Source organism: Oryx dammah, unplaced genomic scaffold, assembly GCF_014754425.2.
Source record: "Oryx dammah isolate SB20612 unplaced genomic scaffold, SCBI_Odam_1.1 HiC_scaffold_11077, whole genome shotgun sequence".
Lineage (NCBI taxonomy): Eukaryota > Metazoa > Chordata > Mammalia > Artiodactyla > Bovidae > Oryx > Oryx dammah.
In genome coordinates this window covers 7,198,835-7,218,923 of record NW_024080471.1, presented here as the reverse complement: position 1 = coordinate 7,218,923, position 20,089 = coordinate 7,198,835, and the positions used below count along the sequence as shown (strand labels likewise).

The 20,089-nt window shown below is 40.4% G+C and overlaps 1 protein-coding gene across 4 annotated transcripts in view; it reads right to left on the bottom strand.

Moving 5' to 3' along the window:
• LOC120860495 (UDP-GalNAc:beta-1,3-N-acetylgalactosaminyltransferase 2) overlaps positions 1-20,089 on the bottom strand; it is a 63,414-nt gene that overhangs the window by 3,366 nt on the left and 39,959 nt on the right. For 3 of the 4 annotated variants that reach the window (XM_040236318.1, XM_040236319.1, XM_040236321.1), the window contains 6 exons: positions 10,455-10,565; positions 7,791-7,869; positions 4,020-4,203; positions 1,752-1,877; positions 1,032-1,191; positions 305-361 (listed from right to left, as the gene is read on the bottom strand). In XM_040236318.1, coding sequence (XP_040092252.1) covers positions 305-361; positions 1,032-1,191; positions 1,752-1,877; positions 4,020-4,203; positions 7,791-7,869; positions 10,455-10,565 — 717 coding nt within the window. The remainder of the gene's footprint in view (positions 1-304; positions 362-1,031; positions 1,192-1,751; positions 1,878-4,019; positions 4,204-7,790; positions 7,870-10,454; positions 10,566-20,089) is intronic. The other variant, XM_040236320.1, reaches the window with a different exon arrangement.

Genomic DNA, 20,089 nt, shown 5'->3' with positions numbered 1-20,089 from the left:
TGTGAAGCTGTCTCATGGCCAGGATCTGAAGTCAGCCAACTCCTGTAAATTTTATAGCTGCAAAGAATTGAATGACATGTATAAAAGTGTATAAACACTTTACTCATTGTGGGTTGGAGAATTCCATTTAAAACACTTCCTTTTTGGTTTATGAGACCCTGGCCAATGACGGTGAATTAAACAAAGTGCACAGTTGTTACGACACTCGAAGACTTTCCACTCACAGTTTTGCCCAAGGCTGGGTAAGAGAAACCTCACTCACCTCTTCCGAGCCCCGCGGGCAGCCCTGCTCAGGCTTGCTCACCTGGTATCTTTTAGGTCCTATGGCTGCCATCCAGATGCCCATGCTTACATCTTCACCCTACACACGCCCCAGGAGGTTCAGAAAGTGAAACTTTCAGTGCTGTCTCACTGGTCAAGACGGAGTCACACCCACTCCCACATGCACTCTTTGTACTTCTCTGTTTCCTAATTACTCTAGTATGAAATGCTGAGCATGTTTTAACACTGATACACAACATAAGAGCTACTGGTCATTATTAACATGAAGCATACACACCACAATGAAGTGAGACTACACACTAAGCAGGCGGCCAGCCCCTCTGCGCATGGACCTTAAACTTCCAGCACCAACAGTATGAAAGATACTGTGGATCTAAGACCCAGGCAGAGCTGTTTTATTGACACTGTCACCAGAATCAGCAAAAAAAAAAAGCTTTTATTCATAAGAAGGAAGACTAAGCACGCTGAAGACTAAATCTTTACACTCCTTCAGGGACTATGCCTTTAAATACAGGCTGAAAACGTAAGAAGTATGTTCAAAGATGACTTAGGAATAAAATTTACAGCCAAGGTTTAAGGGATAGAAGTGTATCCCTAACCTCTGAGGGCTGCCGATTCCTATATAGAAGGAATACCATACATTCCCCAAGGGAAGCTGCTCTGCTTTTAGGGCTGAAATACTAGGTGGAGTTTAAAAAAAAAAAAACCTGCTTAATGAGTGGACTTTTAGGTCAGAAGTCCTTAATTACCTGGTAGGTCTTCAATCTCCCCGAGTTGCCAGCCAGCCAGTGGACAATGTCCCTGGAGATGACATAGCCTGACCCACATGCAAAAGCGGGGTATGCGGGGCTGGGGTACTCCAGCTCCTGCCACTTCCCGGTCCGATCAACTGCCCAGTTCAGTCTGAAACTAAGATTGAAAGCAAGTCGGCTTCTGTTGTTCGGATGCAGGTCCTACCTACCACTAGTTAAGCTTGAGTCCTTAATTGACACTACAAAGGAACAAGTTACAGAAGCAAGGAAAGAGAGAGGTTATTTTTTAGTCTTAAGGAATTAAGTATCCAGTGGTGTTTTTTATATAGAAGACTGATATGTTAAGTTCTCTCATGGAGTTTCCGAATCATCTTGCATAGATATATTTAAAAAAATAAATGGAAAATAAATCACCACTCCATATTTAGAGACATAGCAAATGGTTTCAGAAATTTATCATACATTTAAGGAACAGCAGCTTCTAATTTCAGCAGTACTTGTAGGGCACGGTGATAAAAGTCACGTTAATTTCCCCCCTTCATTACATTAGCTTGAGATTTTCCATTTAAAAGAGTTGTTTCCCCTTTAATTGTAGATTAATAAAACATAGTAACTCAGGAGCCTAACAGGGAAATTTCCTATCTCAGCCATATTTTTTCTTAACTACACGTGCTCAGTACATGAAATGAACATCAATGCTAACAATGTTTAACTTACTTTCCCCACCAAAAATTAGGCCCGTCCAGATTCTTGAGGGCGATTCTATTAAAAACAGCTTCCAAGTCTATATAACAGTCGTCATCCGTCTTTAGCAACAAATCAAAGCTGGTTTCTTCCACAGTCCTGTTGGCGAAAAGAGGGATACGAAGTCAGGGCACCCCTCCAATATCAAGAGCACCTGCCCTCAGAGGAGACGGCTGCTGCCGACGAGTCCTCACTCGGTGTTAGCGGAGTGGCCCAGCAGGCGGGGCCGAGCCGACCTGAAAAGGTGTTAAGGAAAAGAACACAATGGAAAAGAAGACTTGGCTTAGATGGAAACGTACAATCAAACGCTTCTTAGGCCTTGCGCAGGTCAGGCCAGCATGTCTGTTAAGCAGCAGAACTTTGCCTCTTGCATTCCTAACAAGAGGCCCAGGGTGAGGGGACACGTGCCTTTCACAGAACAGCGGCACACAAAAGAATGTGTTCTTTGCTGCTATCTATACTATACTCAGGCGCTTTACGGTATTTAAAAAGCTGAGTGAAAACACTGAAATACATTTTCCCTTGGAAGCGATCTTCAGTAATTCAGCCATCACAAATGACCTTCTGGAGTGCACAAGAGGGTGATTTCATTTATCTAGACATTAAAAAGTATATAATGGCAACTACAGACAAAACTGACTCTTCACTTTCACACTGCCAACCCCTGTACCTCTTTGTTAAAAAACCCAGTCTTGATAAGTAAGAACCAGTTAAGAGGACAGAAATATGTACAGAAATCTGGAGAAAAAGTTTCATTAGGTCACAAAATGGTGAATTTTAACAACAGATCCACAACGGAAAGCATAACCCTATGTTTCTAAAGTTTTATTTTCAGTCAGCAGCAGAAGACATACATACTATTTACTTGCTAATCAGAAATAAACTTCCATGATAAAGCACACTGAGGTCACTGATGGAGCCCCTGGATAAAGATGCATGAATAACAAAGATGTCATTTACAGTGTGGAGGGTAGCCTGGGGACGAGTGGGAAGCGGGCCTGGACACACAGCTTGTTAATAGGTCACTGCAGTGTCCTGGCAGAGAGAGTGGCAGAGACTAAGATCACAGAGATATGCAAGCAGAAAAGACAAAACCCGAACTTCCACAGTTGAGAATCAGCTCCCTACGGAAAGCCCTAGAACTCCGCAGTCCTGATCTCCACCACCTGGACCTCCATTACCTCTCCTCACCTCTTTAGGTCCTTGCCTTGGCCCAGCCAACAGGAGCCTCATCAGCGGCCTCAAACTAAAAGGTTCTTACTACAGCTGTCAAACTTAATCCTGGTATTCTGGGCATACCCACACTTCCAACTCTTATTTACATCTGCCCTCTAACCACAAGAGGACTCCAAAATTATACTGACTTGCCCCAGCTATAAAACGACATAAATGAATTTAACTGTCTACCCCTCAGGACCAGAAGTTGGTAACTTCCCATGAGCAACAGAGAACAGAAGGGACAGCCTTTGGGGCTCATCAAGCAACTCTCTGATAAAGTTTAAAAAAAAAAGACAAAGGATGTGAGTATACTTAATGTGTTTGATCTAGACAGAGTTTGAAGGTTTTACATCTTCAGTCAGGGTAGACAGTATCAGAGGCTCAACAGAAAGTTATGAGACTCTACAGTAACTTAGTAATATTAACAACTACTTGTGTTCAATTAATAAGTTACTGTATACTTATTGTTGGTATTAAAAGGAGTTACAACCAAGACCCAAGAAATAATGGAGGGTCTGGGAAGTAACAATATGGTAGACTCTAAGGGTTGTTGAATTTCATTAAAGGTTCTGGAATCAGGCCAGGTAGTTTTTCAATGAGTGAGAAATACAGTGTGGATGTTCAGCTGAGTAGAACTCAGATCAGTAACCTTGGTGTGAGTGACTGTAAATTGGAGTTATTAGGTGAGTGGGGATGCAAACCACTTTCAAACTCACTGATTTTCACCTAATGTTGGCTCCAGACAACTATGGAAAAGCAGGAATGACTCAAAGTGACCCATCTTTTACCTTGCTTTTGATTAATAGCACTCACGTTATGGATCTGCTAAGAGAAACAATAAGGCACCATTTCAGAAGATGAGTCCTCACAAAGAACTAGGGTATGACAGATCACACCGCAGGCGCTCAGGGCTCTTAGGTTAGTTTGTTGAAAAAAAATCTCAGTGGTTTGATGTTATTGACAAACTGCTTTTACATCAAAAGAAAAATAAAACAACACCTACCCAACATTTTTATAACATACCATCTATAGAAGTTCAGCAGTTTTGCAGGAACATTTCGGTAAGTGTCGACAACATCCACAAACACGATGTCATCATAGAGGCTGCTTTCTTCCTTTAGTAAGGCATCCTCCTCGTGGAGATTATGCATGTGATCGAGAAGTCTTCGAGGGCGAGAATGAAGGGTTTTTAAAAGAGCATCGCCTTCTAAAAAGAGAGTTGGAAAAAAGAGCTGCTGCAAGCTTAAGACCTAGAACTTGTGACATCATCACACTAATACTCCTCCCAAGGCAACCTAATGGGACACATTTGTTAGGGATTTTGAGGGAGGGAAACCAGGATTCCCACACACTGTTGGTGGGAGGATAAACTGTGGCGAGCAATTCAGCAACCCCTGGTAGGCGGAAGGTGTCCGACTGTGTGACTCACTAAGTCCAATTGTAGATACATTCCCAGAGACATTATTTTACACGTTCACAAGGGTATTTATGGCAGCACTGTTTGTGACATGAAAAATGGAACCAGTCTAAATGCCTACCAGTAAGAGAATGGCTAAATCATGGTATATTCACATAATGGGATACAGCAGTTAAAAAAATTAACCTACATAGCAGCGCTACTCACAATAGCCAAGACAGGGGAACAACCTAACGTCCGCTGACAGATGAAGGGGTAGAGATATGGTACATATATACAATGGAATACTGCTCAGCCACCAAAAAGGATCCAGCCATTTGCAGCAACATGGCTGGACCTAGAGATTATCATTCTAAGTGAAGTAAGAAAGCAAAGGACCAACTCCACACAGCATACTTATATGTGGACTCTAAAAGACAGTACAAATGAAATTATCTACAAAACAGAAACATTCGCAGACATAGAAAACAGACCTGTGGTTGACAAGAGGGAAAGGGAGGAGAGAGGGGGACAGACTGGGAGTTTGGGGTTAGCAGAGCAAACTATTTATATATAGAACAGATAAAACAACAAGGTCCTACTGGGTAGCACAAGGAACTATATTCAATACCCTGTGATAAACCACAATGGAAGGGAGTATGAAAAAGAAGCATACATGTATACATACATACACACACATATATATATCTAACTGAAACACTTTCTGTACAGCAGAAATTAACACATTATAAATCAACTATACTTCAATAAAATAAATTTTTAAAAAATCAACCTGATCTTGGATGTTAAGAGGAACAGCACTAAAAAAATAATGCCGGGTAAAAAAAACATTTTGCCAATTGCTATACATACTACAGGTATAAATGATGAGATACTTTAATCAAAGCTATATGTTACAGGAGTTACATATGTAGTAGAAAGTAGGCTAGTAAGACTGGGAAGGGTGCACGTGAGCTTTAGGACAGTGGTGTCCTCTCTGAGGGGGGCAGGAGGAGCAGGGGTAGGAAGTCCTAGGAGGGAGGGGCTTCTACTGTATCTGAAATGCTTCATTTCTCCAAAAAAAAAAAAGCAAAGACGAAAAAATGTAAACATTTATTAGTTCTCAGCAACAAGGACATGAGTGTTTCTTAATAGCACTATTTCTGGATTATCTCTGCTATTCCATAATGAAAATGATTACCAATGTGCTTAAAAGACCATCTCACAAGCTAATGAATCATTTGTCACATTTGTGCAAGGCCTGTCCTCAAACAAGGCAGCAATTCTTTCACTGGCACAGGATTCTGTCAACTTAGAAAATCTCTGGAAAATGACAAATGGGTGGCTGAGCAGTGGGGGAAGGAAACTGAGAAGTCATTCAGTGCTCCGCTCTGTAACCGCAGACAGACTGCAGTGCAGGCTGAAGACCTGTTTCTGATCTCCGCCTCTGCCACTGTCTGTGGGATACTGGACACACTGCACGTTTCTGGGCCTCAGCATTCTCATCTGTAAAAGGGGGAGCTGGACTAAGTCTGTAGTTCTCAGGAATGCTTATGGAATACAGATTTCTAAGCCCCAAGCCTAGAGAGCCAGCGGGGCCCAGGAGTCTGTATTTCTAACCTGTGACTTCCTGTAACTTTGATGTAGGTGGACCACAAACAACCCTTTGAGAAGCACAGGCCTAAATGATCCTTCTCAATTCTTACTGTAACATCCTGTCACTTTAAAGGTAAGGATAAATATACACAATTTAACACTTGAAGGAAAGTAGAAGTGTTATAAAATTATGGCAATAGGAAAATGGTTGGTAACGAGCAGAAATTAAATACAGGCTTTTTCAGTAACAGATTGTACACTTTGGCTTATATTGCATATATCTGGAAACTGAGTATACTTTCTGTGTTTTAAATCTGACCATCTGTCTAGGTGCTATCTACAAGAATCATACAGTTTACAGCCTCTCAGACTTTAGAGGCATCAAATCCATCTAGCAAGCTTGTTAAAATACAGGTATCTGAGCTCCAATCCTGAAGATTCTTGACTTTCTAACCTGAGGCAGGGCGCAGTCAGAGATGCTAACACCCAACAAAATTTGAGAATTTGTGTACCATGTGATTCTTTTAAAACAGCACATAAATTCTCAGATTAAAAGAAAAATTATAGTCAGCTTTTCAGAAATATCCAGTACATGAGAAGTAAAATCTATTCATTCTAATTCCTTTACCCTAAAATTCCTAATTCCTTTACCCTAAAAGAGAGATATTTCTCTCTTGTCTGAAAGGAATTTTTCTCACCCAAACCTTAATCCTTTAGCCTCAGAGAGAAAATTTAAGATAAACAGTTGTTCAAGGCACAGTAGCTGCTCTCTGAAGAAGAGTTCAGTGTCAGAAGTCTAAAGGGCCCCTCAAGTTTTAAAGTCTCCTGACAGTACAGAGTTGCCACAACTGGTACAAGAAAGTAAGTTGCGAGACATTGAGTCAGATGGTGTGCACACCTGTGCCCGCCCCCAGGTGTGAGCTGTTTTATGAACCTGGCCTCCTGACCTGAGTTTTCCCCAGGTGACCCATTAGCTAGTCTCTGGTGAGTTAAGTTGATACCACCCCTGGCAGTGTGGTCTCATAGTTTTACGAAAAATCTCTGGACTAAAATTAGGGATCCCTAAACTTTACATCTTGCTGTTTAATGGAAAGTTTGTGGGCAAAACCTATGTACCTATTCTGACTTTCCCTTAGGGGTGATGTAAACACTGTGAGGGAACACTGTATAAATAAAGATGCTAGAGGGAAAAAAAGGCACCACAGCCCATTCCCATCTTCAAACTACATACAGTGGCCTCAAATAGGGGGTTCTGTCCCACCCTCAGTCCTGCACATTAAAGGAGTCCCCCTGAAGAACTGCCTCTCAGAATATGGACTCTGCTTCACCTCAGGGTAACTTCAGGGGAGCTGGGTCCAAATTCTTTCATAGGAATCCCTGATCCTCACAGCTCTGAGAAATCAGACAGGACCACCACCGGGCGCCTTTGTTCCGTAGTGATGCTCAGGACAAGTGACCACCAACAACAGCATCTTCAATAGCTGTTCTTAGGGGTCACTGATGCAGAACCTCAGAAGTTCACAAATGTGGGTTCCAGAAGCATCACTGAAGACAAACACAGCGACTCCTTTTTGAGGGTGATAGAAATGGTCTGGAATTAGTGGAGATGATAGCAGAATCCAGGAGATACTAAAAAGTATGGAATCAAACACCTGAAAAGGATAAGCTATATGGTATATGAATTATTTGTCAATAAAAACTTTTTAATAACTAAAAAAAAAAGATTACCTTTCATGACTAAAGTATGAAGATGAAGTAGGTGAGATTCAATATGCTTTTCAACTTTCAACCAGCTGACTTACCCTGAATAGTATAAATAAAACCACCTGCAACTCCCTCCACACCTTCCATGAATTCATGAGGCAAGGCACCCTCCCCAGTCTGAAAGAAACGAGAACAGAAGTGCTTGATGCTTCATGACTAAAAATACATTCCTTACCCTTGAAAATTGATTTTGCAAAATTCATAATGTGACTCCATGGTACATGAATCCATCTAAGATGCTATCAGGATATCAGCATTCTACTTCTGCTGTTGTTAATTATTACAATGTCCAAGATAGGTATACCCAACAACCTCCAGACTGGTGTTCAGAATTCCAGCTTACACAGAATCCCATATTCTTGAACTTGCTCCCAACATTATTACCAAAACCAATTTTATTTTACATCCTCAAACACCCACACTTAAAAATAAAATTACAAGCACGTACTTGGAGAATGCCCATGAGTTCAAATACACAAGGTACATTTTAAAGTGTCTGCTACCATACAGTGAACGCCCTCTAAGCCAACAGCTGAACCAGAGGAGCCCTGCTGACTAATGTTGAAGGTGCCCAGAGATTATCGTGCCAACAGCCAGCAACAGTCCTGTCTACCTCTCGGCTTTGGAGGAGCTGCTGTTTTTAGACATATGCCTCTTTTCACCTCACAGGTTACCCATGGCCCTTACTTGAAGTGAGGGACTTCACCTTGGGTATTACACCCCAACTTAACATGTCTACCAGCTGCTGCAGGCTGGGTCAGACTGTCAGTCAGTCATGCCGCAGCAGCGTTGCAGCATTTTTTCTACATACTCACTCAATCAAGAGGCCTTACTGCCTGCCTAGTCCTTTCTTGAACAGATCCTTCTAGCAGAGCTCTACTGTACAAACTAATGTTTTAAGGCCAGTGGAGACACAAGTATTCTGGGGCAACTGAGGTAAATCACCATTTAATTCAGAATATGATTTGTAGCTGAATGTGGAGAAAATTTCTAGAGGTGAATGCTACAGATTCAAAGTTTGTCATTCCACAAAAGATTGCACACTTTTTTCTGGTGTGGGGGGGTGTTGGTTTTTTCTTTTTAAAAACTGTACACACTATACTGTTTTGGTTTGTTTGGAACTTGACAGTACTTTATTAACTTCTATCTAAAATGTCACATCTTGGCTTTTATTTTGCCTTTGAAAATTTTCTGAGGTTATTACTTGCTGGCAAGGGAGCAAGGCTTAGGAAAACTTCCAGCTCTGTGCATTTATGATGAAAACCTTTATTTGCACATGGGTTCCTTAGCATAGGCTCCTAAGCAATCAATTTTTTTTTTTTTCAGTTAGCTGAGTGTTTAAGCTACCGTTAACCCTCCACAAGGCTTCTTGGTGGCTCAGATGGTAAAGAATCTGCCTGCAATGCAGGCAACCCAGGTTCAATCCTGTGTCGAGAAGATCCCCTGGAGAAGAGAATGGGTACCCACTACAGTATTCTTGCCTGGAGAATTCCATGGATAGAGGAGCCTGGCGGGAAATAGTCCATGGGATCACAAAGTGTTGGACATGACTGAGCTTTCACAGCCCTCCACAACCATATTCATTCCCAAAGCAGATCATGTGAATCTTTACCTTAAATCTAGCCCCAAACTCAGAAGTAAACTGAGTTCTGTGCAATCAACTGAATAGTACAGAATTCTGTCATGTTTTGGATATTTAAGTTTCATACACAGAAAAGGAGGCAAGAAATTGAAGGCACTTGCTTTGAAAATAAGGAAAAAAACCCTACAAATCCATAAAACACTGTATATTAAATAAAGGACTTTTCAGAATCAAGGATGAAATCCTAAACATGGCCTACAAGGCTAAGGCTGTAAATACACCTGAATGTGTGGGTCTGTCTGTTTAAGCCTATCTTTCTCACTGGACTGTAAATTCCCCTGTGGGACAGTTATGGGTCTCCCAAGAAGCTGCTTGCCTCACAACGGGTATGCAATAAATGCTTTCTGAATGTATAATAACAAACCTCATGATTTTCATTTCAAATTCAAGGAGTAATTTATGTGAATAAGGTTAATATTTAATGAAATGTACTAACCACGCGAATTTAAATGCCAAGTGCTTTCCTAATCATTAGGCCAGAATTCAAGGAGAACAGTTCTATGACCACAGCACACAATTACTTATTTATTTAGAGTTCATCATTTTAAGTGTGCTTACACCTTTTTATCATCCTACACTTACTCTGAGAAATCTACCTGTTTTAACTTTTAAGAAAATTTGGCAAATGAAAAATAAAAACCACAAAGCCCAGCAATATAAATGACAGTGAATATTCAATCTTACTTTCTAATACTTTTATCTATAATACTGTAACTGACATCATACTGTTAAGTGAGACTGTGAATACTGTACTACTGAGTAAGTGAACTTAAAAAGATGTTAACCTAAAAACTAACGAGAAATAAAACATCATACTTCCTAAAATGCACTAATCTTAAGGCAAACTGTCTACAAAGGCTGAAGCTATAAAATCACAGAACATTTGAGTTTTTCATCTTTTACTATGGTGACTCAACAACACTTTCTATTACATACATTCTAAAACCTAAGATTCATTGTTCCATATGAGTTGGTGTAAAAGTAAACTTAAAAATATTTTAAGATTTTAAAAAATGCTAAGGTATGCTAAACAACCTAAAATGAAAAAGGAAGGACTTACGGTAACGACTCTGAGAACTCCTCCTCCGTCGTTCACTGTCACTTTGTGGAGATTCCTTGACACGAGGCCTTGGAGGTCTTGGCTCTCCCACACGATTGTACCTTCAAAGCTCTTTTGTAGAAAAATGAACACAGAGTCAGTTTCTTTATTGCTGTCATTTAGGTCATCACTAAGTTTCTAGGGAAAGGTTTATTTTTCTAAGACACATCAGTTAAAACTTGTTGGGCATGCTAACACACCAATAGTAACATTTTAGTGTATATCTTGGAGTCTTCTTATGCACATCTAAATCAACACTTTCAAAGACCTGTTTTTGACAGTTTTACATGCTGCAGTTCTGTCATTTCCCACGACATCAAAGGCATTTCCTTCTGTGACTTCAGCTGCTGTGACTGCTCTTTTTCAAGGGCTTGTACCAATGCCACAGACTGAATGCATCCTGAGTCACTCCGCCATCTCCCTACTGGCACACATTTCAGTTCAGTTCAGTTGCTCAGTCGTATCCGACTCTTTGCGACCCCATGAATTGCAGCACGCCAGGCCTCCCTGTCCATCACCAACTCCTGGAGTTCACTCAAACTCATGTCCATCGAGTCGGTGATGCCATTCAGCCATCTCATCCTCTGTTGTCCCCTTCTCCTCCTGCCCCCAACCCTTCCTAGCATCAGCGTCCTTTCCAATGAGTCAACTCTTCACATGAGGTGGCCAAAGTACTGGAGTTTCAGCTTTAGCATCATTCCTTCCAAAGAAATCTCAGGACTGATCTCCTTTAGACTGGACCGGCTGGATCTCCTTGCAGTCCAAGGGACCCTCAAGAGTCTTCTCCAACACCACGGTTCAGAAACATCAATTCTTCGGCGCTCAGCTTTCTTCACAGTCCAACTCTCACATGCATACATGACCAGTAAAAAAAACCATAGCCTTGACTAGATGGACCTTAGTCAGCAAAGTAATGTCTCTGCTTTTGAATATGCTGTCTAGGTTGGTCATAACTTTCCTTCCAAGGAGTAAGAGTCTTTTAATTTCATGGCTGCAATCACCATCTGCAGTGATTTTGGAGCCCCCAAAATTAAAGTTTGACACTGTTTCCACATCTATTTCTCATAAAGTGATGGGACCAGATGCCATGATCTTCGTTTTCTGAATGTTGAGCTTTAAGCCAACTTTTTCACTCTCCTCTTTCACTTTCATCAAGAGGCTTTTTAGTTCCTCTTCACTTTCTGCCATAAGGGTGGTGTCATCTGCATATCTGAGGTTATTGATATCTCTCCCGGCAATCTTGATTCCAGCTTGTACTTCTTCCAGTCCAGCGTTTCTCATGATGTACTCTGCATAGAAGTTAAATAAGCCGGGTGACAACAGACAGCCTTGATGTACTCCTTTTCCTATTTGGAACCAGTCTGTTGTTCCATGTCCAGTTCTAACTGTTGCTTCCTGACCTGCATACAGATTTCTCAAGAGGCAGGTCGGGTGCTCTGGTATTCCCATCTCTTTCAGAATTTTCCACAGTTTATTGTGATCCACACAGTCAAAGGCTTTGGCATAGTCAATAAAGCAGAAATAGATGTTTTTCTGGAACTCTCTTGCTTTTTCCATGATCCATCGGATGTTGGCAATTTGATCTCTGGTCCCTCTACCTTTTCTAAAACCAGCTTGAAATCTGGAAGTTCACAGTTCACGTATTGCTGAAGCCTGGCTTGGAGAATTTTGAGCATTACTTTACTAGCGTGTGAGATGAGTGCAGTTGTGCAGTAGTTTGAGCATTCTTTGGCATTGCCTTTCTTTGGGACTGGAATGAAAACTGACCTTTTCCAGTCCTGTGGCCACTGCTGAGTTTTCCAAATTTGCTGGCATATTGAGTGTAACACTTGCCCAGCATCATCTTTTAGGATTTGAAATAGCTCAAATGGAATTCCATCACCTCCACTAGCTTTGTTCGTAGTGATGCTTTCTAAGGCCCGCTTGACTTCACATTCCAGGATGTCTGGCTCTAGGAGAGTGATCACCCCATTGTGATTATCTTGGTCTATCTTTTTTGTACAGTTCTTCTGTGTATTCTTGCCACCTCTTAATATCTTCTGCTTCTGTTAGGTCCATACCATTTCTGTCCTTTATTAAGCCTATCTTTGCATGAAATGTTCCCTTGGTATCTCTAATTTTCTTGAAGAGGTCTCTACAGGAGATGGCAAGAGTGAACATCGACATTCTAGGATCAGCTAACTAAAATGGACTGGAATGGGTGAATTTAACTCAGATGACCATTATATCTACTCCTGTGGGCAGGAATCCCTTAGAAGAAATGGAGTAGCCATCACGGTCAACAAAAGAGTCCGAAATGCAGTACTTGGATGCAATCTCAAAAATGGCAGAATGATCTCTGTTCGTTTCCAAGGCAAACCATTCAGTATCACAGTTATCCAAGTCTATGCCTCAACCAGTAATGCTGAAGAAGCTGAAATTGAATGGTTCTATGAAGACCTACAAGACCTTTTAAAACTGACAGCCCAAAAAGATGTCCTTTTCATTATAGGGGACTGGAATGCAAAAGTAGGAAGTCAAGAAACACTTGGGGTAACAGGCAAATTTGGCCTTGGAATGTGGAATGAAGCAGGGCAAAGACTAATAGTTTGGCCAAGAGAACACACTGGTCATAGCAAACACCCTCTTCCAACAACACAAGAGAAGACTACACATGGACATCACCAGATGGTCAACATCGAAACCAGATTGATTATATTCTTTGCAGCCAAAGATGGAGAAGCTCTATACAGTCAGCAAAAATAAGACTGGGAGCTGACTGTGACTCAGATCATGAACTCCTGATTGCCAATTTCAGACTTAAATTGAAACAAGTAGGGAAAACCACTAGACCATTCAGGTATGATGTAAATCAAATCCCTTATGATTATACAGTGGAAGTGAGAAATAGATTTAAGGGACTAGATCTGATAGATAAGAGTGCCTGATGAACTATGGAATGAGGTTCGTGAGACTGTACACGAGACAGGGATCAAGACCATCCCCATGGAAAATAAATGCAAAAAAGCAAAATGGCTGTCTGGGGAGGCCTTACAAATAGCTGTGAAAAGAAGAGAAGTGAAAAGCAAAGGAGAAAAGGAAAGATATAAGCATCTGAATGCAGAGTTCCAAAGAATAGCAAGGAGAGATAAGAAAGCGTTCCTCAGCAATCAATGCAAAGAAATAGAGGAAAACAACAGAATAGGGAAGACTAGAGATTTCTTCAAGAAAATTAGAGATACCAAGGCACATATTTGGACCCTATCAAATACCTACTAAAGCAATGTGAGGCATGTTCTGTTGTAAATGTTTATTTTCCCCAATAAATCTTTTTTTTTTTTTTAATAAATCCCCAATTTTCTGTATGACACAGGGAACCCAAAGCTGGTGCCCTGTGACAACTAGAGGGGTGGGATGGGTTTTAAGGTTTTAAGAGGGAGGAGATGTGTGTACCTATGGCTGATTAATGTTGATGAAAGGCAGAAACAATCACAATACTGTAAAGTAATTATTCTCCAATTAAAGAGATGAAATTACTAGGACAGTAACAGATATTTTATATGCATTTCGGCACACACTGCCAAATTGCCTGTCATTAGCAATTTATAAGAATGCCTAGTTTCACTCTCCTTTTCCCAGTATGGGATATTAGTAAAAGAAGAGAAGTTTAAGCTAATTTAGTAGATTTAATGAAATGATTTTTTAATTGGTGTTTCTTTTGATTTTGGGGAGGGGTGCCACGTGGCATGTGGGATCTAGTTCCCTGACCAGGGATCGAACCTGCACCCCCTGCAATGGAAGCACAAAGTTTTAACCAATGGACTGCCAGGGAAATCCCTGTTCCTTCTGGTTTTTAATGATGTGTATCAATTACAGCATCTCTTCTGGGAAGTGTCTAGTCATGCTTCTTTACCATTTAACCACTGAGTTTTATATATTTCTTATTAGTCTGTATGAGCTTGTAATAAATTACCTTAATCCTGTAATATTTTATATACTATTTTTCCAGAATTGTTTGCCACTTCATATTACAGGTTTCTTTGTTTTTTCTTTCTTTGGCCATGCCACAAAGCTTGTGGGATCTCAGTTCCCCAACCAGGGGTTGAACGTGGGCTACCACAGTGAAAATGCCAAGTCCTTACCACTGGACCGCCAGGGGATTCCCAGGTTTTGTTTTTTTTTTTTAATCCATAACTTTTATCTTGTCAAATCAGACAAACTTTTCCTTAGTAATTATTAGTATTAAAATTGGAACTTAGGAAGTTACGCTCCCGTCCCTCTTTTGAATTCTAGTATCTTCTAATCTCTCTCCAGTTCCTGTTTTTAGCATCTGTGCATGGCTGGCTCCTCAGTACTGCCCAGGTCTCAGCTCCACGGTAGTCTCAGGAAGGCTTTCTCTAGAAACTGAACAGAAGGCAGCCAACTCCCAACTTCTATCACATCAGCCTGTCTTTTCTTAATATTTATTTATTTGGCTGCACCGGGTCTTAGTTGTGGCGCGTGAACTCTTAGCTGCAGCATGTGGAATCTAGTTCCCTGACCACAGATGAACCCAGGCCCCTGCATTATGACTGTGGTCCAGTCTTAGCTATTGGACCATCAGGGAAGGCCCCAGCCTGTCTTATTTTCTTAAAACCACTTACCACTCTTGATATTTATTTTTCTATTGCCCATCTAACTGGTCCTCCCACTAGACTGCAAGCAGCAGAACAGCAGTGATCTTGTCTGTCTTATCAGACAAGCATCTAACCAGCATCTAGAATGCCTGATACCATGCATTACTCAAGTAGCTGAATGACACTGAACTCAAAAGCAAGTAGGATTCTGGTATACAACAGGACATAAAAGATACAGTTTTAGCATCCTAAAAACATTTTATGTATTAAAATTAAAAGATAAAGTACTTTATAGTAATGTTTCATTCAACCAGCATTATAAGGGAACTAGATAGAATTGAACTTGTCCCATAAGCTAGGGCAATGATTTGCAAGCTTTTTAAAAAAAAAGACAGTAAATCTTCTCTACCACAAAAGATAAGAACGTTGAAGGAATCTGGATTCCTTGGGCAGTGTGTCATTTTATATTTTGCAAATGTATCCTTAAATTTCATTATCTGTGAAACTCCTGGTGTGCACTGCAGAGCCCTAGGGCTCCTCAGAGCAGACTCTGCAGACATAACCTGTGTCATCATTTCCCAGCCTTTACCACGGAGAAGATGAGGCCTATGTAAAAGGGCTGTTTGAGGATCAGTGATAAAGCATATACTACATAAGGCATTGCCTTTTTAAAGGATCCCATTTCCTCATCTTACAAATAGCTCCTGCTCACTTCTACACTTCCCCTGGGAGACCTTAGCTCTTTATTAAACTTGATGTTCATTAACCTCGAACCTTTCTGTAAAAACAAGAAAATGTTCTCACAAATAGATAACGTACACAGAAGCATTTTTAAAAGACTAGGAAGGGGACTTCCCTGATGGCCCACTGGTTGAGAATCTGCCTTCCAAAGCAGGGGATGCGAGTTTGATCTATGCTTGGGGAACTAAGGCCCCACATGCCACGGAGCAACTAAGCCTGCACACGGCAGCTGCGGAAGCCCGCATGCTCTAGACCCTGGGGGCCACAACTAAGACCCTGTGCAGTTAAAAAAAAAACAAAAGACTGTGAAGCAATACAGCAGCTAGGCTGCACAACAGATGGGTGACATCATATTCTTCTAACTCTTCTATATTTTTGTCAAGTTTTCAACAGTGAACAAGGATTACTTTCAAACATTTTCATATTTTTATAATCAGGAAAACTTTTTTTTGTAACTAAACACGTATATAAAACTAAATTTGGGGTCAATCTTCTTTCAGACGTGAGCCATTATTTAAACTTTTGAATGTCTACTATGTACCAGGCTGTGGGCCATGTACTTGAAGATTAAAAGAAAAAAAGAAATAGCCACATCTTTAAGTAAGCATAATATGCCATAACATGCACAATGACAAAGGAAAGTCACTGTTTGGGGAGGTCAGACAGAACTTCAATGACTAGGAGAGCTGAGCTTAAAGGAGTTTGAGTCCAGAAAAATAGGAAGGAGGCAGATAAAATAAAAAATGAAAGGGGAGACTTGAAACAGCACTAGATATTCAGAAAAATGTTAAGTAGTGCATTACTGTTAAAGCACAAGGCTGAGGAAAGAGAGCAAAAGATAGGCTGAGGTCAGCTCTGTCCGCTATAGCAGAGTCTGTTCTTTACCAAAGGCAGTGGGAAGCACAGATGGTTACAAGTTCAAGAGTGACACAATCATATTTGCAATTGTAGAAAGGTCACTCCAATCTCAGGCAACAGAGTAGAGGTTGGTAGGGAGAGTGGTAACTGAGTTATTTGAAAAAATCCAGGTGAGAATAAGCAAACACCTATCTTAGGAATTAAGACTGCTGAGAAACTGATGAACTCACAAATAAATGTAAAGATATTCCAAGATCATTGATTGGAAGAATTAAAAATGTTAAAATGTCGATACTATTCATGGCTGTCAGTGCAATCCCTATCAAAATCCCAACAGCATTTCTCACAGAAATAGAACAAACAATCCTAAAGTTTGTAAGGACTCATGAAAGATCCTGAATAGCCAAAGCAATCTACAGAAAGAAGAACAAAATTGGAGGCATCATGCTTCCTGATTTCAAACTATATTACAAAGCTATAGTAATCAAAACAGTATAGTACTGGCATTAAAAACAGACACATAGCTCAATGGAACAGAACAGACCTCAGAAATAAACCTGCACATACACGGTCACTTAATTCACAATGAAGGGACTAAGAATACACAATGGGAAAAGGACAGTCTTTTCTTTTTTTATTTGTTTAAATAACAAACACTGGTATGGATGAAGCATAAGCTGGAATCAAGATTGCCAGGAGAAATATCAGTAACCTCAGATATGTAGATGACACCACCCTTATAGCAGAAAGTGAAGAACTAAAGAGCCTCTTGATGAAAGTGAGAGAGGAGAGTGAAAAAGTTGACTTAAAGCTCAACATTCAGAAAACTAAGATCATGGCATCTGGTCCCATCACTTCACGGCAAATAGATGGGGAAACAGTGAGAGACTTTATTTTGGGGGGCTCTGAAATCACTGCAGATGGTGACTGCAGCCATGAAACTAAAAGACGCTTACTACTTAGAAGGAAAGTTATGACCAACCTAAGCATATTGAAAAGCAGAGACATTATTTTGTCAACAAATGTCTGTCTAGTCAAGGCTATGGTCTTTCCAGTGGTCATGTATGGATGTGAGAATTGGACTATAAAGAAAGCTGAGCACTGAAGAATTGATGCTTTTGAACTGTGGTGTTGGAGAAGACTCTTGAGAGTCCCTTGGACTGCAAGGAGATCCAACCAGTCCATCCTAAAGGAGATTGGTCCTGAGTGTTCACTGGAAGGACTGATGTTGAAGCTGAAACTCCAATACTTTGGGTCACCTGATGTGAGGAACTGACTCATTTGAAAAGACCCTGACATTGGGAAAGATTGAAGGTGGGAGGAGAAGGGGATGACAGAGGATGAGATGGTGGGATGGAATGGACATGAGTCTAAGTAAACTCTGGGAGGAAGGACAGGGAGGCCTGGCATGCTGCTGTCCAATGGGTCGCAAACAGTCAAACACAACTGAGTGACTGAACTGAACAAACATTTATTTCTCACAATTCTGGAGGCTGGAAAGTCCAAAGTCAAGTTAGCAGCACATTAAGGTGTCTGATAAGAGCCAGCTTCCTGATTCCTAGGTAGCTAGGACAGTCTTTCTTTAGGTCGTGCCATGCAGCAGGCACGTTCTCTGTTTCCTGACCGGGGATTGAAGCAGTGCTCCCTGCATTGGGAGTGTAGAGTCTTAACCACTCTGAACTTGGGGAGTGCCAAAAGGAATGACATTGGGAAAACTGGACCACTAACTTATGCTGTACACAGAAATCAACTCAAAAAGGATTAAAAACTTGAACCTAAGACCTGACACCATGAAACTCCTATAAGAAAACATAGGCAGTAAGATACTTGCCATCGGCCTTAGGTATGATTTTTTCAATTTGACACCAAAGGAAAGGCAAAAATAAACAGTAGGACTACATCCAACTAAACAGCTCTAGACAGCAAAAGAAACTATCAACAAAATGAAAAGACAACCTACCAAATGAGAGAAAGTATTGACAAATCATAAAATATATAAGAACCCACACACCTCAGTAGGCAAAACACACCCCTGGCGGATTCATGTCAATGTATGGCAAAATCAATACAGTATTGTAAAGTAAAATAAAGTAAAACTAAAAATTAAAAAAAAAAGAAAGGGCAGAGTATCTGACATTTTTCCAAAGAAGACATTCAAATAGCCAACAGGTAGATGAAAAGGTGCTCAACATTACCAAATCATAAGGGAAATGCAAATCAAAATCACAGTAAAATATAACCTCATACATGTTAGAATGGCTAGTATCAAAAAGACAAAAAATTACAAGTGTTGGGTACTGTAGGTGGGAATGTAAATTGGTGCCACCATTGTGAAAAAAGGTTTGAACTATTATATAATCCAACAATTCCACTTCTGGGTATCTATTCAAAAGAAATGAAAAGACGAACTCAAAAAGATACATGTGCCTTCATGTTCACTGCAGCTTTATTTATAACAGCTAAGACATGTAGGCAACCTAAGTGTCTATCAAGGGATGAATGGATAAAGAAGATAAGGTATTTGTATACAATGGAATATCATTCAGCCATAAAAAAGAACAAGTCTTGTCATTTGCAACAATAGGGATAAATCCCGAGGGCATTATGCTAAGTGAAATAAGTCAGACAGAAAAAGACAAATACTATCTCATTTATCTTAAACAAACAAAAACAACCGGAACTCATAAATACAGAGAATATATGGGTGGTTGCTAGAGGTGGGGGGATAGGAGGTAGCTAAAATGGGTGAAGGTGATCAAAAGGTGCAAACTTCCGGTTAAGAAAGAAGTCTCAGGATGTAATGAACAGCCCAGTGACTATAGTTAATAATACTGTACTGCATATTTAAAAGTTGCTAAGACAGATTCTTGCCTTTGAAATCCCATGGACAGGGGAGCCTGGGGGGCTACAGTCCATGGGGTCACAGAGTTGGACATGACTTGGTGACTAAACACCAAGGCAGATCTTAAAAATTTTCATCACAAGAAAAGTTTATAACTGTGTCTGGTGATGGATATTAACTAGACTTGCATTGATCATTTTGTAACATATATAAATATTGAATCATTATACTATATACTTTAATAAAATGAAAGTCAGTTATATCTCGATTAAAAAATAAATTTACAGAGACTGCCCTCTGAATTGAACTAATTAAATCCTTATAGTTAATAAAAAAATGTTTCTAGTAACTGGAAAGAGCTCTAAGGTTGAAGCTTAATTAGTAAAATCAATACCTTATAACACTAAAGGAAAGCTGGTTTCAGAGAGAATTCTGGCACTGCATCAATATCTAAGAGGAGAAAGATACAGTAACTGGAAGATATGAAGATATGAAATCTTCTGGTCACATCCCACCTGAACGAGAAAGTTCTCAGAAACTCACCTCCCACTGCTGTAATG